General features: G+C 40.4%; 1 protein-coding gene across 9 annotated transcripts in view; it reads left to right on the top strand.

Moving 5' to 3' along the window:
* The window catches only part of ZBTB46 (zinc finger and BTB domain containing 46), a 60732-nt gene that overhangs the window by 22075 nt on the left and 14701 nt on the right, over positions 1-23956 (top strand). For 8 of the 9 annotated variants that reach the window (XM_075109258.1, XM_075109262.1, XM_075109260.1 and 5 more), the window contains 4 exons: positions 12942-13223; positions 19095-19267; positions 20468-20519; positions 20611-20922. In XM_075109258.1, coding sequence (XP_074965359.1) covers positions 12942-13223; positions 19095-19267; positions 20468-20519; positions 20611-20922 — 819 coding nt within the window. The remainder of the gene's footprint in view (positions 1-12941; positions 13224-19094; positions 19268-20467; positions 20520-20610; positions 20923-23956) is intronic. The other variant, XM_075109265.1, reaches the window with a different exon arrangement.

The raw sequence follows: 23956 nt of genomic DNA, 5'->3' as shown, positions 1-23956 counted from the left end.
TGAAACATAGTACTTATGATTCAGGAATTTATTTCTGAGGAAATACTCCCACACATCTTCTGAGTGTTTACACCCTAAAGCTCTGAGTGAATTTTTGTGTGCCAATTGACTGTAAAATGAAGCTAATTATTTTCAAAACAGAACAGTCAGTTTTAAAGACACAACAGTTTGGGAACTTTTTGCTTTACTTCAGTTACATGTAGGGAAATTGTTGTATTCTGTGAGAAGAGCCTCAGGACTTAAGTAAGACCAGAGTAGTGACCTTCATGGGAAAGATGGACAGGACTTCACTGTATCCTTCTGACTCCGCAGAGCTCCAAGTTCCTTTAATATTTTCCCATCAAAATCTCTAATTTTGCACAAGTTTCCTCCCTCGTGGTGAGGAGACGTTCAAGTTCATAATTTTCCAATGACACAATCTGATTTCAGTGCCTGCTGCAGGGAGTTGTGCTACTGGCTCTCCATGAAGGCTGGAGACAGCTGCTGTCCTAAGCCTTTTCTATCCCTTTTTCTGTCTTGGTTTCCAGAGAGCAAATTATGATTACAGAAGTTGTTGGCAAGCATGGATGCTTAACAGTTGGATCATATAGTGAGTTTACATTTCAGAAGGCTTCAGAGGGAGGCAAGGAAGAGCTCTGTCTAGATGGATTCTCAGCTAATTTTGTGCAGGTGAGGTCTCTGGACTCGCCTGAGTGAAGGTAGGTGAATGTACAGATTGTCTTACTACAAGATTATTTTATACTTGCAAAAATAAGTCTTTTTCTCAGCAAGCTACCAGACTTCCTGTAACTCTTTCACCTCTTCAATGCAAATCTTAGAATCTTTCCTTGATTTTTGGAAAAAAAAATTTTAAAAACCCTGACAATTCCATTGTTTCAGTTGTGATATTTGGCGAGCATATTAGTCCAAGTAGCAGAACAGATGTCTTGCATAATGAGAAGAGGAAAACATTGAGCATGGTGTTGTGTTTGGGATTCAGGTGTTTAAGCAACTCTTTAAGATTTTTGTTCTGCAAATCTGGCTTTACATGATGCTTTATCAGTTTATGTGTCCTGAGGAGCTGGTGTTTCAAAGAGAAGAAAAAAAGATCTGCAGGCTAGCGCTGAATGTTAATATTAATGAAGAAATAAAGAAAAGGCAGTGTGAACAAGTTCAGAAAGAACAGGGCTTTCCAGTTGGCAACAGAGGCTGTTTGGTGCGAAGGAGGATTATGCCAATGTGGAATAGAGGCAGGGAAAGCAAAGGAGTGGTATCATGATATAGGAGAGAGGAGTATAGGGAATGGGAAGAGGTATAATAGAAGAAGAGACCTGAGAACGAGCTCTTAGAACAAAGAGCCTGAATTTGGTGTATCTGAGACAAACTGAAAAGATGAGGGGAACAAGGCTGAACCAGAATGTGGCTGTACCGAGAATACCTGTTGAATGTTAGAGCACAATGAATTAATTGATTTTTAGGCTTTTCTACCCAGCTATTCCCATTAGAGGTGGATAAACCTTACTGAGACTAACTCTTGTATATTCTTTACTCTTCTTTTTAACTTCTGCAGCCCAGTATTAAAAACCTCTTGCTCCAGCTTGAAAGGCAGCTGCATGGTAAATGCTGGCACTCCCCTGTGTTGTGCTGCCCTGCCTGTCTCCTGCTAGTGCAGATTGAGCTGTCTACTCTGACCCTTACAACACTTCTTTCCCCGCTCTTCAAAAAGTGTATGAAAAGCATATTTTTTGTAAGACGTTACTTATTATACTTGATATTCACTATTTGTCTTACCAGTATATCTTTATTTTAGAAAAACTGCAGATTTTTATGGGATGAAAACAAATATATTGAAGGAGATTCTCAGAGACGTCTTAGTACGTAGGTTGAAAGCATGCAGTGTTGAAATGATCTCTATAGCATGGCAGCTGAAAAAGTCACTGGGACAGAATGCAGTAATTTACCTTTAAATGGATATTGCTTTGAAGAGATTGAGTCTCCAATCCATCTGCCATGGTCTGAGTTCTGGTTGCAGCGTAAAAACTTATGGCAGGTGTTTAAGTATTTGTTACAGCCATGAATGAAAACTAGGCTGGTTAAAATTTCAGTTGTCAGATTAATATTGGATGTCTTAAAACAACATAGGCTCAAATTTTAATAGTTTCCTACTGTTAGATCATTTAGATCATTCTTTTATGGTCAGTTTTGGAAAGATCACTTTTTAAGGAGGATAGATGCTTTGGATCAAAATACTCATCTTATTGGAAAGATGCTGGAGTATTTTTGAGGGTAGGTAATAGTAATTGACAAGTTAATGACTGAATTTTTCCAACTGCTTTTAATGAAGTTGTAGTTATGGTGTAAGGTATTAAAATTCTCTTTGTTATGATTGAGGGGTTTTTAATGACGTTTTTATTGAGGAGATATTTTGATGCCTTAGGCAGTGGTAGTCAGTGATGTTAGGCTTTTTTTTTGCAGCCAGACCTGGAGGGGTTACAGATTTGTGCTCTAATGCCACCCCCAGAATTCTTTCTTAGTGCCGAAATCAGCTTAGCCTGTGTTCTGCATTCCTCTGGCTTACTGAGCTGCCCAGGTTTCTAGCCTGTCTTTGGTACTCTCTTCATGTGCATCAAGTTTACTGCATGGAGGTAGCTGCTAGTTGCAGCAAAATGCAAAACCAAGCAAACAAAAAAACCAAAACACAACACCCTGACCTGTGTGTCTGTATGCTGAATCTGGCAGAAACATTGCAGAGCGCTCTGAATAATTCAGGTTCTCCGTATCACTGCAGTTACAGGCTAACGAAATTATTAGGATGCAGTATTTGCAGGAATCACTCTTTTATGTTTCTGTTATTAAAGGGTTAGATCAGGTTATTTTCAAGTCTGGAAACAAAAATCGTTGCTTTAAACCTAGACACTTACTCCCTGGTTACACCCTGGCTTTAAAATGGTTCCACCCTAAACCAGCTTTAGCTCAAAGCTCAGTGTCTTATTTCCTTTCCCCACCCTGCATTCCATTTTCCCCAGGCTCCAAAGCCCTCCTCCTCCTCCTCTTCCTCCTCCCTATGGTAACGGCCCTGATTCTGTTAATCTGCTTTAACTCCAGAGATCAGAGGCAATTCCCCTCTCTTGAGTGCCCTTCTCACTATTTTATTTGGTTCTTGTGCCAAGGTTACGCTAGGCTCAACTTTACAGAGATCTCAACTTTTCCAAAAAATGGTTTTTACCCCTTTTTTGTTCGTTTACTGAAATCACAAGTGAGGAAATCAAGAAGGTTTTAGAATTGTAACATAAAAAAATTCTAATCCTACTTTGCAGTCATCACTGTTTGGCACTTTTATTTTGCTATTTGCAGTGTTGCTTTTGCATTAAAACATAGTAGGAATTAATTCTTCAGATGCAGTGTCTAGGAATCAAACCTAAAAACTAACTTTGCTGTATTGGTCTCAGATATATTTTTTTAACATTCCCTACAGGCAGTTTTTTCAAAAGGTAAATACTTGTTCTCAAGTATTTTCAAAGGTTATAAGTCAGCATCTTGTCATATCATGAGTACTAGTGCTCTCATTTAATGTGATACTCGAATGTTTTATTTCTGTCCCTTCAAGTTTGTGTCTATTCATGTGCAGATGTGCATCAAGAGACTGTCTCTGTACTGAGGAGCAGCAGAGAATAATATCATCCTTTTACCGTGTGAGTTACGGGACAGAAAAAGAGGTTAAGCTTACAGTCAACCTTAATATTTTGAAAGTGATAGTCTGCATATTTTAGGGAAACAAGAGTGTAGCTTAAGGTATTTCTGCACTGCTCAGTCATTCCTGCTTCTGCAAGGACCACTTTATTATTCCAATTTGCAATAGTTCTAAAAATAATGAACTCATCCAGTTTAACCATTTCCCTCTTCTTTGGATTTGGGTGTTTTGTTGTATCTTGTTTTGGGGAAGATCAGTTCATTGTCCAGGTTTACTCTAGCCCTACAAACTGTTGAGTCGAGGTCACTAACAGGAGGTGGGAGGGTGGCAACAAGCTGCTGGGTTTGGGGCCAGGAGCTTCTTTTGCTGACACAGCCCACAGAAAAATACCTGCAGAATTTGATTCAATGTTAGAAAAACAGTTATCACAGGAAAGAGATAAAAATTAATTTTTTTTTCCCCAGATACCTGGAGCAGTGGAGGGAATTTTCCAGTTGACATTTGTACACTGATTACTGTTTTGAGGAAAACAAAGATGGAGATGTGCTTTTAGAATACCAATATAAAACCAGGTCATATTTGTGTAGAACAAGCCAGTTTTATTTTAGAAATACTATTCTAGAGGTATTGGGGAGAATGTTTCTGTTGGTAAAACGTATATGGTGAGCATCTTATGGCTCTAGACTTTGAAAGTTACATTCAAGCCTATATGATGAATGCTGCCTTTTGGTTGGCATGGACTCCCCCTGAGTCCTCCAGAAACAGTAACAGCATCGGAAGTTTTCAGTTTTATGCAGGATGGTGTTTCTCAGCAACTCAAATCCTGGCAGTGCAGGACAGTGTCCCAGGTCACCCTCCTTTGAACCACGGTTGAGAAGCTGTAGTAGGACTCAAAATGTGGAAGAGGGGTGGGAACACGCAGCCTGAAGGAGACCATAGTTTTCGTTCCATAAGGATTCACTTAAGATATGTTATAGCCCTTAAAATAAAGGCAGTTTTTAATGATCATATATGTTGTGGTTATGTATCTATGTTTGCCTGATAGTTTCCAGAGTTATGAAATTGGAGCTTACTTTGAATGCCGTGCGCATGTGTTATATCCACATGTATACTATTATGTCTGTAAAATAGTGCTAATCAAAACCAGTATAGCTCATGGTATTGCTTCTCTATGTAAATATTACAGTATGTGAGAATGCTGGGTTTTGTTTAACAAAATGTAAGTTGTGAAACACTTTTGAAGGGTTTCTGTTAGAAAGAGAGGGTATCTGAAATACAAGCATCAAGGATATTTTTAGCAGCTGGTGAGAATGTCATTTTTCTACCAGCCCGGGTGCTTTTTTTTTTTAATATCAAGAAAAGCACTAGGAAAATAAAGCTGCTTTTTTTTTTTAGTTTAGTTTAAAAATTGTCTCTTGCACAGAAGGAGATCAAGCCAAATCTTCCTAACTCATACAAAAAACATCACCCCTGAAATTTTGTAAGAAATCTGCCATCAGGCAGATCTGTGTAGGTACTTGACACAAATAGGTAGAAGAACCTCAGAAAATTAAGTCTTTGATTTCATCTAAGTTTTTTCCAGAAGACTTCGGCTCAGGTCATAATTTGGCAATGTCCTTGAAAGAAAAGCTGAGTTTAAGTGGCTCCCACTTTCTCTTGGTACTTAATTGCACCCCCACGCTCTCTTGCAGTTGTTCCGGTGAAAATGTCTGTACGACCATGTAGTGAACCGGACTGGGGAACTGATCTGAGTTTAAAAATAACTTTTTTAAATAAACCAGTTTATTTTTAACATATTAGTTCCTGTCTCAAGTTCACCTTGCAACTATACAAGTAGTCTTGGTACAGTTGAGGGAGTAGAAGGGGATGATGCAGGAACGGGCATTTGAAGTGGGAGAAGTAGTTGCTAATGCTGGGACCTCTTCTCTCGCCCCCCTCTGCCCTTTCTGCCTGTCATGTTGTAAACAAAAAAAATGACATTTGCCACCACGCTAGAAGTTACCCAGCTATGTGCAGAAGATCCTGAACAACAACCACAGAAACCACGATGCCTGCATCCATCACAGGTAGCTTCCAGAGCTGATGCTGTTTACTTTGTTCATTAACAACTTGGGCGGTGGGGTGGAGTGAACACTCAGCAAGTTGTTGGATGACGCCAGCCTGGGAGGAATGATTTGCTGGAAGACAGTGGTGCCAGACGCAGCGTGAATTCAACAAAGTCAAACATGGAGTCCTGCATACGGGACAGAATAACCCCATGCATCGCTATGGCTTGGCGGCCAAGGAGTGAGAAAGCAGCTTTGCAGAAAACGTGTTCTGGTGAGTAACGAGCTGAAGAGGGCTCTGCGTGCCCTTGCAGCAGCAGAGGCTGCCTGCAGGCTCGGTTGCCTTACGAAGAGCGTACCTAGCATGTCAAGGGCAATGTCTGTGGTACAAGATCCAGTTTGGGGATCTCCAGGAAAAGAAAGACTTTGACAAGCTTGAGCAAGGCCAGCCGAGGCCATCAAGGTGTTGTGTACAAGGAGAGACTGAGACAGCTTGGTTTAGTGTTGGAGAACAGAAGGGGGGTGAATGGATTGTCCAGAGCCAGACCCGTCTCAGCTGTGTATGGAGAAAGGATGAGAGGTAATGGACACAAGTTACAGGAAGGGAAATTCTCATGGGGTAAAAGGAGGAAATTCTTCACAGAGTGTGCAGATGGAGGAAGAACCTGGAGAAGTTGTGGTCTGTCTCTCCTTGCAGATATCAAGAACTTGGCTGTGCAAGTCCCTGAGCAATGGGATCTAACTCTAAAAGTAGCCCTGAAGTGAAGTAACTTTCAACCTAATCTATTCTAGGATTCTTAAAAACAAATCCAGGGAATACAGCAGTAACGCTGTCACATGTCAGGATGGCTACTCACTCACTGTCTTTTGGTGACACCACTTAAGATGTAACTTCCGTTGCTGTTGCTTTCAAACTACTTTCCTTGATACTTGCCTTTCTGTTTCTGACAGCAGGACTCATGTACCTGAAAGTTTGTCTTCCCTTTCCTTCGCCTTTCCACCCTAATTTATATAAAGACAGGATATTCTCTCCACCTATAAATGTTGCTGTGGGTCTTTGTACTTTGTTCTTACATGTGTTAAAAAGAAAATGAGCGGTATGACTTGCCGGCCCTGGTTCATGGCTGCCTATAGGAGGGAAAGAAAGTATTTGGTGGACTTAGCTGGGGGTTCTACTGTTTATGACCATCAAGTGTGCCTTAGAAATAAGAGTAGGGTATAAGATTATGCAGTGTTTATTTAATTAGCTCCAGATAGTTGTGGGATCTTGCTGTCACCCCTAGCTTTGGCAAGTGTCCACAAAATGCAGGCAGCCAGAGACTTTAGCTGGGTTTAGTTGACTGTGTTACTGATGCTGGCTTGAAAGGATGCTGGTGAAACCCGTAGGATGATGGTGTTTGTTCTGCTGAAGTACCTACGGGCTTAAGTTCTGCCAGCATGGGTCCTGAAGCTGTGCGATCGGGTCAGCTATGCAGAAGGGGTAAGGACACTTTTTGTGATAGGAGGTGGCTTGAATTGCTGTTGTCTTTGGAGATTGTGGGACTTATAAATTTACTCCAGGTGCAGAGCAGTGATAACCTCCCATTCCGAAGGGTGTGCTTGGTGCTGTATGAAAAAATTCTAAATTTGGGGGTGGGGGGTGGTGAGGAGAGGTTGGAAAGGCTCCTAAAAGCTTCCTGAAATTTGCCAGGGGGATAGTGAGAACTTAGAGGAACTGGCTTAAAGCTTTGGCTGTAGATGATAAGCTAAATGTTGTTGCACTCCTTTGAAGGACTGCTGTGTTTGCTGGCTGACTTCCCCCACCTCACTGGCAGTTGGGTCACTGTGATTAGGTAGGCAGTCTCTTGACGATGTGTGTCATGCGACCTCATCATCCTGGAAACTCAGAAGACTGAGGGAGAAACATTACTGCTTTGTATTTCTGCCAAACAGAAAGGGACTTCGAAGAGAAGATGACAGACTCCTTAGATCTCCTCTTACCTTGAGACTGTAATGAAAAGAGAAATATTGAGCAATAGCGACCTGGCAAAACGTTGTCTTTAGTTCTTGGGCAAGAGTTTGTTTCTGCTTTGAATTTTTCAGCAGCAGTTGTAAACTTGTATGGCTTTTATTCACGTCTTTCTTCTCATGGGTTTAGTCCTCCAGCTACCGATTTCTAGAAGATGCTTGACTGTATACATGAGAGAGCAGGAAATTAAAGTTGAAAGAGGAAAAAAACATTAAAAAAAACCCAAACCACAAATTATGAAAGAGAACAATAGCATTGGGAGCCTAAGAAACAACAGAAAACACAACTGGGGGTTTACTGAGAAGGTAAAAACACAATACAAACAAGAAGTAAGTGGTGTGAGAGAAGCAGGCACTGAGGAGGTAGTTTGCGAACAGCTGAGTTTAAGCTGTAATGAGGAAAAATGACTGAAGCAGGGAGAAGAAATTGAAAAAATTTGTGTATTCAAGTAATCAATTAAGGTACTCAAATGGATTCTCTAAAATGGAGAAGCTTTTACTTGGCCTTTCTGAGATGGCATCTGTATTTTTTCCAGTTGTTTGACTAGAATCATAGAATGCTTTGGGTTGGAAGGGACCTTTAGAGGCCATCTAATCCAACCCCCCTAAAGTGAGCAGGGACATCTTCAACTAGATGAGGTTCCTCAGAGGTTTAATGCTTCCCGCTGTCAGTTTTCTCCTAGATCTTGGGAAACAATTTATCACATTAACATTTCATTTGGATACTTTTAGTAAGTTGAATAGCCATAGACCTTCACAAGGAGGTCGCAGATGTCTGTAGCACTTCTTGATTTTTTTTTTTCTTTTATATATATGTATTTTTTTAAAATTTTTTTTTTTGACTAGTAAAACTTGGTTTTCTCATACCTGGGTTTGTGACAGGAGCTCAGTCTATATGACTTTCAGGTAATTTTTTTTTCCTTCCTTTCTCCCTCTCTCTGGTAGTGGCATGCTTGCTGATAAATGGGATTTCTGATCTGGATTTGGGCTTCGCATAGTGTGGCAAAGGAAATGAGTTTCCTGTGGCTGTTCTTCCCTTGCAGAGCAAGCATACAGTTCAGTTTTGTTCTGCCCAAGTGAAAATGACTCTGCAGCAGCCGCCCCTGTGTGCTGTTGGGTTGTTGTACTGCTCGTGCTCTACTGGCATGAGTGTTACTCCTGTTGATCGATCTGTTAAAGCCTATTGGGTTGGTGTGGTTGGGAACGAAGTGCATTTTGTCATGCCACGCTCAGCTGGGATGTGTGGTGTCTATGAGAAGGGGCTTGTAATTGGGCTTCACATATTCCTTTTACTTTAGGCTTTCACACGTAAGGAAGAACTTTACCAGTTAAATGTTGCTTTTGGAGTTTCAGGGATGCATGGAAATACTGTTGCCAAAACTGTAAAAGTACTCCCTGTGTTTTATTTGAAAAATTAAAATAATAACAAAAAATCCAAGTCAACAAACTACTAAAGCTTTTCTAAAGCTTCTGCATTTTGGAAAGTAGGCTGGTGTAATAGAGTAACTGCAAAATAATTATTTGCTGAAGAGACTAATGAGCTCAGTTTTTTAGAGCAGCATTAATCCCATGTTTAGCTCGCTGCCCCGATTGGGATTTCCTGCGAGTGGTGCCTGCAATCTGTGCAGTTGCAGGGACTGTCTTGGCGTTGTGAAAAATGAGATGTGGAGGAGTTGTATGGAGCTCTCGGGCTGCCACGTGACCCGTTGCCTTGAATAATTGCAAAACAGAAGCTCATTTACTACAGCTTGGTTTACGTACTGCTGAAGCACTGTAGTAAACAGTTTAGATTACTGGGCAGTGACGGATACTTTTGATTCATGTAATTCTTTGGCTAAATCTTCTTAAAAGAAGCTGTATTCTAGAGGAAAGAGAAGTGGTTTTGGAGGCGCTGTGAAGAGGAACTTCATGCATTTTTGGGTTTTGGTGTACTGAGTATTTTAGTACTTATGTGACTAAGTGGATATTTATTTTGCCTTAATGTGTATTTGATTAGGTTACATCAGCTATAAATACTGGAAGCTCCAAAGCCTGTATTTCACTGTCTGTTTCTAAGCTTGGCTTTTGAGGAACATTTAATATCTTGTTGTGGTTATAATTAATCTGCGTGTGTTTTAGCAATTAGTGTTTATATGCAGCAGGCAGCAACAGATTCTGGCAACTGTCAATCAGGATCTGTAATTGGCTATGAAAAAGGATGGGAGAAAATGCAAGGTGATTTACTGCCTGCCCAGTTATTTGGCAACACCGTTCTGTTGACAAACACCCTTTCTGGCCCAAGTTATTTGCTGTGAGTTGCTGAGTAGGTGGTAAGGAGCAGAGGAATAGCAATATTACCATAAGTTTGATTTGATAAAGCTGTCTGTTGTATTACCAGTTTAATGGGACAGAATTTACTTCCTTTGCCACCTTTTGTAACAGCTGCTGTTTTTTAAACTCTTGTAATATCCCTTTTTGCAGAAAGTGTTTGTTTTCAAAACAAATTTATTATCATCTAGGAAAATGTATATACCTGTTAACTGCTTGCTCAGTAACAGAGGCATGACAAAATATGTAAAAATTCAAAGCAGTTAGAATTCTGCTTGGCTAAGGTTTACGAGAACTGATAATATGAGATGGTAGAAGCAAAACACAAATGGAGGAGGGAAGATGGTTTGATTTAAAGAGAGAGCATCTCTCGTAGTTCACATAGTTGCTGCTGCTGTGTTTGTAGCCCCCAGCCTTGGGTATCCTGTACATCTCCAGGGTGTAGGAGTACTCTGCTAATGATTGTTTTTTCCTTATTGTTTGCTTTGAGGCTTTTTGTTTTTTTAAAGGAAGTGGAAAAAGTTAACAGCAAGAGGTACTTGGCAGTACAGTAGAGCTTAGTAAAGTAAATCTGAACGTGTTAAGGAACCTGATGTGCCCTGGGCTGGGAAATTCACTGCCTGATCCTGGCTCTGCGGGCTGGACCCCTTGAGCAAGTCCCCGTGTCTTTGGCAGTTACTGCCTGTAAAATGGAGGTAATGATCTTCCTTCAGTCGTTTTCCAGGTTACAGGAGGTAGGCACTGTACCAGTGTCCTCATTAGCATTTTTAAATAAGGCTATGCAGATTGATGTTTTGCCCTGGTTTGAAGTTGTTGAACGCTACAACCGAGTGCTAGTCTGCCACACTCTTCCTCTCTTCCCTTCTTGGAAGCTTTGCTGCTGCGAAACCTTCTGTACAGGAATAAGTTTAGTGCTGTGGTATATGTGGACAACACCTGAATTCCTTGCCCTGAGGAGTGCAAGAAGAAAGCAGCTGAGTGGTAATTTTGTGCATGTCATACCAGTATTTTGAACTGGAATAGTTGTCTCTTGCATTAAGTAGATTTAAATGTATTTTGAATTAGGAAGCGATAAAATGTTCAGGATCTGTGAAACAGCTTCTTTTTCCATCTGATCACTCACTATCAATGCCTTCTCTTTGGGTTTGGATTTTTTTTTTCCCTCTGCATCCTGATAGTACAAATGGTACAAAGGTATCCATTTGTTGGGAAGCTTTAGTCCTGTTTGCCAGGTACTTGACCGGGTTCTGAGCATGTCAGCTGTGTTCTGCTGCTGTGGATACTGGAGCATGTAACTGAAATTTGTTTTACACACTTTATAAATGAGATAACAGCCCTTCTTGTAGATATTTTTTTTGTTTTGTGTGAAGAATTGAGAAGAGTATAGGAGTCACTTTCCTTTATATTAAAATACATAAATTATTTAAGACTATTAGAGAGTTAAAGTTCAAACAAGAGAGAATCTTTAACTAGACCTCCCCAAAAATAAAAAAATAAATTGTGTTTTTGCAGGGAGGAATTAACCTTATCACAGCTTTTTAATTTTCCTTTGGGTTCACTAATTCAAGTTTTTCTTAATAGTCTGTTCCATTTTTATACAGCTTCTCTGTAGCTACCTGTTGTAAAGTGGCTAATCTGTGTCTTCATGTTTTAACTGTATCACTTCTGTATAAAACCAAGAAGGCCAAGAGTATCCTGGGCTGCATTAAAAGGAGTGTGGCCAGCAGGGCGAGGGAGGTTTATCCTCCTCCTCTACTCTGCCCTGGTGAGACCACATCTGGAGTGTGGTGTCCAGTTTGGGCCCCCCAGTTTAAGAAGGACGTGGAACTGCTTGCGGAAGTCCAGTGGAGAGCTACCAAGATGATCGGGGGACTGGAGCATCTCCCTTATGAGGAAAGGCTGAGAGGCTTGGGTTTGTTTAGCCTGGAGAAGAGAAGACTTGAGAGGGGATTTCAATACTTTAAAGTCTCTGAAGGGTGGCTGTTAGGAGGATGGGGCTGGACTCTTTTCAGTGGTGCCCAACAACAGGACAAGGGACAACGGGCACAAGTTGGAACACGGGAAGTTCCACTTAAATATGAGAAAAAAACCCTTCCCTGTGCAGGTGCCAGAGCAGGGGCACAGGCTGCCCAGGGAGGCTGTGGAGTCCCTTCCCTGGAGACATTCATACACTGCCTGGATGCGGCCCTGTGCCCCTGCTCTGGGGGTGCCTGCTCAAGCAGGGGTGGGATGGGATGATCTCCAGAGGTCCCTTCTAACCCCTGCCATTCTGTGATTCTGTGAAAACCAACCCTGTGATATATGCTGGGAACCACTGATCACTGTGTATTTTTCAGATAAGTGACCCCAAGGGATTTATACAGCCCACTATTATAGTCTGTTTATTACTGGATTTTTTCAAAACCTTCATCATGGGGAAGAAACAAAACAATGAAAATTTGGACGACTGGAGTAGAATTAGAAAACAGAACTTAAACATTTGAACATAATTTCAGTACTAGCAGACTATCCTGAGATCTTAGTTTAAAATAAATAAAGTTCTATCCCGTTACTGGTTGTGGAGGAGGTTGTATGTGTCGCTGTCCCTACCCTGCCCTCTTAGTGCATGGTGCTGAAGTAAAGACCTGTTGATGGGGCTGAAGTGAAGGGTGCAGGTGGGCACAGGCTAGAAGAACAGAAACCCCCAGCTGTGGGGTGGTTGTGCTTTCTCTCGAGCCTCTGAACGGCCAAGTTCATCTTCAGACTTTTGGAAAAGTAGGGTCAAGAAACAATACTCTCACATGAAAAGTGACAATAAGGCCAAAAGAGGTGGTGATAAGTTCCTGGTTCTTTTACTTGGACGGGTGTGCGTGGTTGGTATGCCTCATCCCAGGAGTTTGTTTGTGTCTCTGATGGCATCTTTCGCCTCACAGGTGCTGACGTGACAGTAACAGAGCCCAGCAGCTCTGACAGCAGGGTGGAGCGATCAGACCCCTACGCGAATGTTGACGAAGCCCTAATCGGTGGGGAAGCCAGCTACATCTCTCAGCCCCTGACTCCAGAGAAGGAGGATGCACTCCAGGCTGCCACCGTTGCCAACCTGCGTGCGGCTCTCATGAGTAAGAACAGTTTGCTGTCTCTGAAAGCCGACATGCTGGGAGAGGATAGTTCTCTGCTGTTTGAGTACTTACCCAAAGGCACGCATTCTCTCTCTCGTAAGTTTGTGTTTTTATATTTTTTGTTTACTTTAGTGAGAAGAAACTGCAGGTCACTGTCTCCTTTATTACTACTGATGTGTTTATATCCAGTTTGAAATCCTGCTTAATCCCACTTTCCATAAAACTTGGAAACCTGTGTCTGGTATTGATCCAACTTTAACGTTAACTGCTGAAGTCATGGAGGAAAGTATTCAGTGCGTATGTTTGTAGCACTTGTCCTCAAATTTCTGTTTTACTTGTTTGCAAAATGGTACTTACAAACGAAATAAAAAGTACGTGAGTCCTTATGGTAAAAGTAGCTGCAAAGGTTTTGAATCCAAAATTGCCTCGTGTTGAAAGGAGGCTTGACTGTTGCTCCTGTGTGTAGAAACAGTTGTGATTTTTGTAGGTTGTGTGATCTTCACTTACTGCTGTTTACTTTTAGAGCTCTCTAAGTAATGAGCAGCTATTGATTGTTTCATTATACTCGCTCATGGAAATGAATGTTTTTCTTCTGGTGATCTGTTGAAGATGGCTGATATGTGCCATTATGTGTGGACAGCTCATTTTTCAGCATACTTTTGTATTCTTCATTGCAATCGTAAAATAGTTTGATTCTCCAATGCACAAAGAAAGAAAAAGTATTAATGCTGTACTTTAATAATACTCTCAGAGGATGGGGTATCATTTGTGACACAAAATAGAGCAAGCGGTGGCTTTCTGACTAAGTGTTAGTTTCCAGGAGAAAAGGTTTATTTTAATCTATGCTGAGAAAATTGACCAATTAAATAGAATGAAAAGTTCAAGAAAGATACTTACTTTTAGTTTCCTTGATGGCAAAAAACCCTGATACCTTTTAATGGTCACTTGGGTTGTACGATAAAGGGTCAAAAAATGCACAATATAATATCAGTCTTAGTATCTCTTTTTGCTTCTTATGTCTGAACAGTAGAATTATGTTTTTTAAAAAATCTTTCCAAATTTAGAGGGGAAAAACTTTTTTTTGTACCTTATTCTGCAGTTTTAATGTTTGGGGGAGAATTGCTCATGCAGCATTCTTGTTTCTTCCACAGTAGTTTGCTTACTGAACAATCTCCAATTAAATCAGATTCAGATGGTTCAAACTAGGCTCCTGGGTTGAAAATCCCTTCGTTGCAATGAAATAGCAAAGATCCTGTGCAGCAGTTTAATTGCCAAGCTTGCGTGCAGCAAGAAGAGTGCCCTCAGCTGGCACCGGGATGGGTGGGAGCATAAATGGATGCATGGCTGCAAGGGTGATTTATGCACCATGTGTTCAGACCTGTGACTTGTGACAGGTGAAATCAGTGGTTTCATCTTCTGTCATGATAAACTGGAGTAATGAAGGGGCTTCCCTCTATCCATCATCCTCCCCTTGTTTGGAGGATTTCAAGCTTTTACTTAAAAGCTGAAGGACCACTTGGTGTAAAGACAAATGAGTATAAGGCAGTCATAAATTTTGCCTAGAAATTACAGATTGCCTGACCAGCTGAGAAGCAGAGTTTGAGAACAGGCATGGTATAAGCAGAAGACCAACTGGTTTAAAATAAAGCTTGATAGATCTAGAAAAGAGGGTAAATGATCGCTCATTGAGGGGCTCTGGAGGTCGTTTCGGCCTGTATTTGAGGCTCCTGTTTTCCAGTTCTCTTGCTATTACTTGAATTTTATTTAGCTAAGCTTCAAATATATCATCTTTGTGGAAGCAAAGTGAATTGCCTAAGACAAAACGAGAACTGCTTGCTTGGTTTGTAGCTCTCGCACTGGTAGGTGGATGTGGCCGTGACCTGGTAAGAGGATTTTTACAGAGGCAGGGAATTAAGGCACATATTTTTCTTTCATCTTATTCAGATTCACAGGTATCAATTTATTTTAATCACTTTGAAGAAGATGTTCTGATACATGACTCGCTTGCTTTTAAATGGTCATTACTGAATACAATAGAATATCAAGTTTAATGAGAATTTTCAGTGTATAAAATTACATTAAAGCAAGTGGTAAGAAGATTCTAGAGATCTAAAAGCACAGTCTAGATTGGTGCTCGCTTTGTACATGTTTTTCACATTTCTCTTCAAACACAATTTGAGGATGTTGAGTCATTTTAAGTCCTGGGTTATATTAAAAAAAAAAAAAGGGGGGGGGCATTGTGGGGGAGTAGGCAGGAGCACAGTGAAAAATATTCTATTTTTTAAAAACCAAAACCAGCACAGTGTGTGGCAGTTTTCATCTGTCTGATCTGAAAAGGAAACGCACTGTTTTCAAGATTTTTAAGTGAATAATCTCTCGAGTTTAAAAAAAAGTGAAGTGTGTTTTTAATCTTAACTGCCATAAGAGAATACGAAGGCAATCTAGTTATGAAGTAATATGGTAAGGAACTGACTCAAGGAGCAGTGTTCATGTTTATTATTTTTCTGTTCTGGAGGAAAAGACTTAATGGAAGTGGGCAGATCCGAAGAGCATATTATACACGTTTAAAATTCTGATAAGCCATTTCTAAAGGGGATATTACTCTCCGAGCTACTGCATACATTACAAGTTTTAATTTTCCTTCCACATAGTTCATACTGTTGTAGAAGTTAATAGAGGATACCCCAAGTTTTTTTTTTTACCCTGTGTTCTTTTTTCCTAATTCATTGTGTATTGTAAAGATCGTGTGAGGTGTGAAATTACTTAACATTCTGCTGATGGAAAAGGCAGCCCGGGACGTGTGTGGGGTTGTTCTATCAGTATGATGTAGCCAAACGTAAGTGCAGCTTTTCTAGAGTTAACCAAACTGATTTAAAATCAGAAGGGAAAATTTAAATATATTGCTATTTGAGTAACACAGTTGCCACATAACCTGCAGCTGAAGGGCTCTGAGAATTTACAACATTCATGGTGTACAATCAAGGTTGGTGTTCATATGCTTGTCAGAAACCTAAAGAACATGCAGGTTCTGCAGAAAGAAGTACATGTCAGATATTTATGGGTAACACTGAGGTCGTCTCGGGTACCATTAGGTATTGAACCTGCACAGTTTGTTGTTGGGGATGTCTTTCAGATAAGACAATATAAGAGGCTTGGTTTCCCTCGTCTTCATGTGTTTTCATGGTTTGACTGTAAAAGCGGGCTATTCCAACTTCAGCAGTGCTGTTCTCCTGAGCTCCTTGGTTGAATAACATGTGTCTTATTTCATTTACGATGCTGAACTTTGGTAGCATTGTTCTGTACGGTTACACCACATCTACAAAAGTCTCAAAGGCTTTAGTTGAATATTTTTAGTTGGTTTTGCCAAGTATAATCAAGCGAATGAGAATTTTAATACTCATTAGAAGATGAGTTGGCTAGTTTACGTCCTTGTGTTCTCATTTAAAAAAAAAAAGGTCACAAAACTTTTAGATTTTGGGGTGATTGACTACCTTAAAGGGCGACTCTTCCACTTTTTCAGAATAGTACATTGCATGCTTTTTTATATGTCTAAGTTTGGCTTTTCCTGTTTACCCTGTTGCAACTGAAACTGTTTATAGAAGCAATTCCTGTGAAGCTTGCTGTCCAAGTGATTACATGGTACACAGAGCCCTTTTCTTTTGGGCAAACCAGCTAATATGTTATTTTTAGTTAGTGGTTCATTGGAACCAATAATTTATACTTGCACTGGATGTTAAAGGAATACGTTTTACACAGCGGTCAACTTTCTCAAGAGGGACTTAAAGGTATTCAGTTTGGTGCAGAATTTTTGTACATGGTAAACCAAGATTTAGGGGAGAATGGATGCAGTTTTAAATGAGATACAATAACCTTTGCCTCTCTGTTTCCTGCAATAGCTTACTGTCCAGCTGTCACAGAATACTGTATTCATATAAATACTGCTAAACGAGTGCATCATCTTCCGTATGCAAAGCTGACCAAATGAAAGCACTTTTGATTTCTGATTCAGAAATTAAAATATTTTTCACTAATATTCATTTCAATACAAACTTAAGAGGGAAAAAGGTTTCTCACAGTACCAGTCAGAATGGGACAAGATGTAAACTCAGGTGCTGTTTGAGTTCTTGTGTACAAAGTATGGGTCACTTACATGGGTTTCTCTTCTTGTGTTACTTGCAGTTGTTGAAACCAAATAAATACTAGATATTGTTTTAAAAATCATCTTTGTACTTTGTTGTTGCACATCTTTGTGGCTCCTGTTGGACGATTTGAGTGTATTGTTTCTCCTTATTCTGTTTAATTGCTTGATCATTAGCCTTAACTTCTGCTTTAAGAAGTGCATGGTTTCTTAGGAACCTAAGTAAGTCTGTAAAGGTGCTAATAACGAATTAATCAAGCCAGCCCCACTGGCTTATCTTCACTGTATGCTAAAATACCATTTGTTAAGGAAGTGCAACCCAGAGATGCCTCCAAGTTGTCCATGGTGACAGTGTGTAGCTTCAATGTAAACAGAGCAGCTTGAATCAGTTTGGGATGTTCAGGGGAAGAAAAAGGAGCTGCTATAGACTTGGAGAGCTGGATTCCTGGTAACAGTTTCTAAGAGGAAATACTGATTAATTCACTTTTTCCCCCATTTTTTCCTGTCTTGAGGATTTTAGCATTTTGTTGTCCTGCCTATAAATTATAACAGCAGTAGACAAGCACCACCAGAATGAAAACTTGAAGTATTGTTATGACACTTGAATAGAGTTAACTAAGTTGTGAAAGATTTCAATCTGTGATCAAAGCAGAGGAAGGTATATCAAACATCCAGCTTGTGGCACAAGAGCAGAGCTTCCTTTGATAGCTGATAAAAAGTTAGGTTTGGGATTGTTCGCATTTAGAAACCTTTGTGCGGTTTCACTCAAACACTTTGTTGTGACCCAGATCACAGGGTATTGTATTCGGACGTAGTATAAACTTTGATGTGTTATTTGTAGCTGCATTAAAGAGTGGTTTTTACATGTGTAAAAGTTTCAATCAGACTCTTTTGTGTTAGAAATAAAAAGGCCTTTAGGGCATAGAGTGCTTTAAATAAGAATTTGTTTACTTTTATGCCATATTTGCTTCTGACTTTGCCTGCTTGCTTTTCAAAAATAATGACCTGCTCAATATGTTGTTCTGATACTCAGTCAAGGTGTTTGTTAAAGTTTGTTTAACGGCTCGTCATGTACGCCAATCTTGATTAGAGTCTTTATTTGTACGTAGATTTGCTGTTTATTATCAGTGCAGTTCCTGGAATATTGTTTACCATTTGGCTGTTGCCACAGCGTAGGCAAGAGGGTATGCTTCTGCTTCAGCTGGACAAAAAATGTTTTTAACTACAGTAGATTTTGAAAACATAACGGCTGTCAGGTATAATTGAATGGTTTCGTACAAATACCTGAACTTCCATGCTCGCTAGCTATAGAATGAAAGGAATATTTTTTTTCCCATCTTTTGTAAAGCACTTTGAGATCAAGGACTGACAGCACTGTATTAAATAAACACCATGGTCAAATCTTGAGATCTGAAGCTTTGACATACATTTGCAAGAAAGTTAGCAGCAGAATAAAGTTTGTGTGTATGTTCCTTAAAGATGGAAATGTATGTGTTTGAAATGGTGCTTCTCCAAGAGGTGTCTTTCAGAAATGCGATTGCTCTGGATATTTGCGCTGCACTGTGCTTCTCTCTCCCGACGGACTCTTTAGTGACCATGCCATGCGATATATCTCCACTACATACATCACGCACAGCCGAGGCATTTTGGGTGGGGAGGCTGGTTTTAAAACAAACAAACAAAAGCCTGGCATCACTGTCCTGCTGCATTCCCTCCCACTGACAGAAGATAAGCTGTGAGTGCTGGTGCGCTGCCTTTGCAAGGCCTTTTTTAAAACCACCAGCTGGTGCTAGTTCACGTGGGTGAGATTCGTTTCCTGTGTTCCCCAGGGCCTGGCACCAACTTGAATCGTTCAAGGGGCGAATGTGATGGCAAAGTGGAAGCACCATCTCCCCTGCTGCCTTCATCACACCTTGCCACTCAGAGCCCCCCTGAGATCTGCTCCTCTGGTGAAATGTCACCAGAAACCATGATAAAAGGAGAGGTGCCTTCCTCAGCCCAGGTAAGATTGTGGGGGAAAATGCAGAGACATTTAAATGCAAAGGTATCTGTTTAATCAAATTCTCCCCAGTTAGGAGCACTTTGAAAGACCATAATACCTTATACTTTGATCTGGTAGCTCTTTTTTTTTTTTTTTTTTTTTAAATATAGGTTATTTTAAAAGTAGAAGCCAGTTGAGGTCAGGACTAGTACTGTCCTAATTTTATCCTTTCTGCCTTACTTCAACAGAACTTGTGTTCAAAAAAAACCCTATTTTTTTTAAGGTATACATGCCCTTTATATTGTAAATCCCTTTGTTTGCAAAGCATTGCAGACAAGAATATAATAATGCATAAAGATAGCTGAGACCCTGGCTATCCATTGCCCACTTCTGGTGTTTTGCATTTGGGTTTCTTGTAACTGTCTAAATTGGGTTATAGAAGCAGGCTGGCGACAGGAGTCAGGAGTTTGAGGTAAAATCCATAGCTTTCTGTGGCATTTCGTATTCTTAATATTTTTGAATGAGACTAGTTCCATTTAAAAAAAATGGGTGGAAACACAGATCTTCCTTTGCAGTCACCTTAGAGGAAAGTGAGCTGGTAAGAACGGCTGGTAGCCGCTTGCCCAGTCTCCAGCAGACCTGGCCAGGCTGCGTCATGCCTCTGCCTCATAGAGGGTTGCCATCTGCCGCACACTGGCATATTGCAAATGCTTTATGGTGGGGGGGGAAAAAAACAAACCAGCTTTTATTTATAATGTGGATCGGCGATGCCAGAGAGCATTGCATAAAGGGAGCTACCCAGAAGGTGTTTGTTTTCTACGGGCTTTTCTATGTGGAAAGCAAAAGTAGCTATGTAGGGCTAAGGGAGATTTTTCCAGTCTGTTGTATCTGCTAGGCGTTTTCTATCCAGTGTTTCTTTCCCATTGGCCTGAGTGGGAGCTACAGATGCTTTGCAAGACTCAAAACTGAGTAGTTACCCAGCACCTAAATAGACACGTTGATTACTGTCTTTAAACATCAAATCTTGCAAATTGTGGCCCAGTTAACTTAGCTGCTTTGACAGTGAAAGCTTTGTAAAGGCAAATAAGGTCACGGAGTCAAATGGTGAGCTTCCCTTAAAGGACGGGTGACGGCAATGGTAAGATGGGAGTCTAAGCACTAACTACAAAGATGTGTTCTTGTAAGTGCTTGCCTTAACTTAAGGAATCTTTTCATTTGCAGGCCACTTATGATGGATTTTTAGCACTTTGGCAGTTTGATAACTCTGATTCAGGTAGGTAGAGAGAAAAATATTTTTCTGAACTGTCATTGTTTGACACCAGAAGACACTGATTTGTACGTGTGTATCTGTGTTTCTGTTTTAGATACGAGTTTCTCGAGATCTGAAGACATGGACATAACCACTGGTGGCCTGTTCCTGGATTCAGCCCTAGCCAAGAGGCTGACCTGTGGTTTCTGCAGGAGGGTTTTCCAGTGTGCTGAAGAGCTGAAGGAGCACTTCCACGAGCATGTTTTCTCCATGCTTCTTCCATTTGACTTGGTCGACTGCTCCCAGCCTGGCTTCGCTGACAGCGTGCCTCCTGTCCAGCTCGCCCGCTTCCAGTGCTCCAAATGCCCCGCGAGCTTCACTCTGAAATCAAACATGGATCGGCATGAAAAGACCATCCACTTCAACTGTAAGAAGATGCAGTGTCCTAACTGTGCCAAGCTGTTTCGAGACAAGACAGACTTAAACCGGCACCTTATGTCTGTGCACTCAAACGAGCGTACCTTTGTGTGTCTCTTCTGTGGCAAGGGCTTCGGTACACAGAAGAATCTCACTAACCATGTGAAAGTGTGTTACCTGGGCTCCGCCCAGCTGGGCGAGTTCGAGCTTTTGGACAGTGTAGGACAAAACGAGGATCATGTGGATGCGTAGCTACTGTTGCATGTATGAGGCGCTTCTTCTAAACTAAGAAAAGCAAATTGTTCCATTGTTCTCATGCTGCAAATAAATGTACCACAGGTGTAACACAAGAGAGTAACTCTCCAAAGCTGATCAGGTTGATAATGTGCTGGTTCTAGATACTCTGTAACGGAGCCATGGTGCAATTTCTCTGCAAAGGTGACTTTTGTCAGTCTGTATAATGGGCATTTTGGCTATCTTGGTGTGATCATACTGTGTGCTTATACTACCTTTAAACTTCTTTTTTTATCAGTAGATCTCAAAGTGCTTTATAAAAGAAATGGTGATGATTTCCTCATATTCCCTGGGAAAATAACATGCTTCAGTTTGAGCATATTAGCAATAGACTTAATAATGGAATTCAGTCTTCTGAGTTCTGGTGTAGTGCTCCGTCCATTAGACAGTTCGGGTATTTCAAAGTTTTTCACCTTGTAGGAGCTGTGAAAGCACTGGATTGCTCAGTCATGTGAGCTGTTTTATGTAAGTCTGATTTTTCTGTGTCATTTAAAGGAGAAAAACATGCTGCTTGTTCATATGTGCAACAGGGTATATTATTTGGGCTTGAAAGTTGTTGCAAAGCTTGTCTATTGATACTATATTTGAGTAATGTAGGACTTTTTAAAAAATATGCTGGAGTATGGCTGCAGTTTTCAGAAATTCTGTAAATTTTTGACTCATTTGCTTTATATAATGGAATTAAGTTAGCCAGACTGAATGTATGTTGTTGAAACTGAGGAGAGGAGGCTTTACATAGAAGGTCTAATTGCATCTTAGGGTGCGCATACAAAATCTGTAATGGTTGTTACTGGAGGGTAGAAGTCGTACTGGAATTCCCATTTTATTATATGGGAATCTTTTTTTTTTAAGATTAAATATTTCTTTGTCTCTTGCTATATATTTACATGCAAAACCACATTATAGCGACTGTGAAATGAAAGTAGCATAATTAAGTGTAGTGCTTTCCAGCTGCGCTGTGTACAACACAGCTTGTCAGCAGCTTGAGCTTGAGCATTGTAGGGTTGCTTTCCTTAATGTGCAAGAGAAACAGCTGAGGACATGAAAGCAACTTCTACAAATGATCTTTAGAGTTCTTTGGAAAAGTTCTTTCTCACAACATTGTTGCACCTCAGGGAGACAAAAATGAGAAATACTTGATCATGCACAAAGTGGACTTGAGCAGCTTGGAGGCCTCCAGTGGAGGGTTTCTTGCAAAGCTGTTTCCTGTGGGAAGCTAGATTCAGGAGATCATCGGTTCCTGTTGCCCTTGCTCTCGCAGAGAGGGAACAGGTATATTCTGGCGCAGCGCTGCTCTGCCCATTCCTGCTGTGAGTCGGAGGTTCAGGGAGACAGCTCCGTGCCGCATTAGGGCTGGGAACCCAGAGTTGCCCTGCTTGGCTTAGTTCCTGCTCTTTGAGTGGGGTGCGGTCAGAGTTGAGAATATGTTCCTATATAACCAGTGTAGTACACCATCCTTTAGTAATTTTTTTAAAGTTACTTTGCAAGTAAATTTATTTGCAAAGTCAGGTTCACTTTTTTCGCTCTTGTTCCCATTGACATCTTTGGCATTGTGGATCATGGCTGGCTGTAAATGTGTGTAGTTTATAGTCTGTCAGCTTCCCTTGTTACAGATGTCAGTTTAATTGCCTCGCAATTTATTTTGCTCTTAAATAACAAGCAAGTGAGAACAGAAGGCTGAGCCAGAAGAGAAATTTCTGACCAAAATGAGTCTTCTCTGGAAATCTGGGAGCAGTGTGGTAGGGTTTGTCTGAGTTGGAAAAGTAAGGTGCCAGCAAAAGTAATTTCAGCAAATTTTGAGAGGTTTCGTCCACGTGATGAATGATGATAATTAATGATGTTTCGCATTTGTTCATTTTTCTCATATTTGAGAATTTAACTCAACATGGAACTATTTTTCTATGGTCAGGTCAACTCAGTCTCCCTAATAGAGGTTTAAGTAGTGTTTTACTCAGCCTGTCCATCAGAGTGCTTCCTGAATTCAGCACTGAGAATTTCCAGTTTTTCCCTACAGGATCAGGAGTAGGTTTTTTAAAATGTTGGAACCATAAGGTATAACATAGCAGAGGCTTACAGAATTTGTGTAGAAAACTTTCTAGAAGTAGGATTTTGTGTTAGAAAATGGCACAGGAATATGATGAGAAGTGTAAGTTTGACAGTTAAATTGCACCTTGCTATTTATGACCTTAAATATAATGATAATTAAGAGAATTCTTGTCCACTTAAAGTTTGTGAATTCTTCATAATAACCAAATGAGTGTAGTATTTCAGTGATTATTAACTACACATCAGTTTACAGAGTTAATACAAAGTATCTCTATCAGGCAGCATTTATCACTACTGCTTTTTCTTTGCTCACATCAGGGGTGCAGGAGCTTATTTAACAGCCTCAGTGAAATTAGTAAAGTTACTCAAGATGACAGTACAAAAGGCTTTTTTCCGAGTGTTGTTGTGTTGGTTTTAACAATGCACACCTTCTGTAAATGTTTTAGTGAAGTTAAGTACATAGTTTTTTGTTTGTTTGTTTGTTTGGTTTTTTTACTATGGCACTGTTTGTATTACATTCTCCATTTCTTGGTGCTATTCTTCCTATGGTTGTGTCCAGCAGCTAGTTATCTGTGGCACTACTGTTAATGGTCTTGATGATCTTGTTAAAGGTTATTTCTTAGGACCTTAATGCTGCTATACATAAGCTTTATAAAATATTGTCATTTAGAGAACAGATTATGCTCATACCCAAGCTGGTATGT

This window comes from Phalacrocorax aristotelis, chromosome 13, assembly GCF_949628215.1.
Source record: "Phalacrocorax aristotelis chromosome 13, bGulAri2.1, whole genome shotgun sequence".
NCBI classification, from domain to species: Eukaryota; Metazoa; Chordata; class Aves; order Suliformes; family Phalacrocoracidae; genus Phalacrocorax; species Phalacrocorax aristotelis.
Note: the sequence above shows the minus strand (reverse complement) of the source record. Positions and strands in the feature narration are given on the sequence as shown.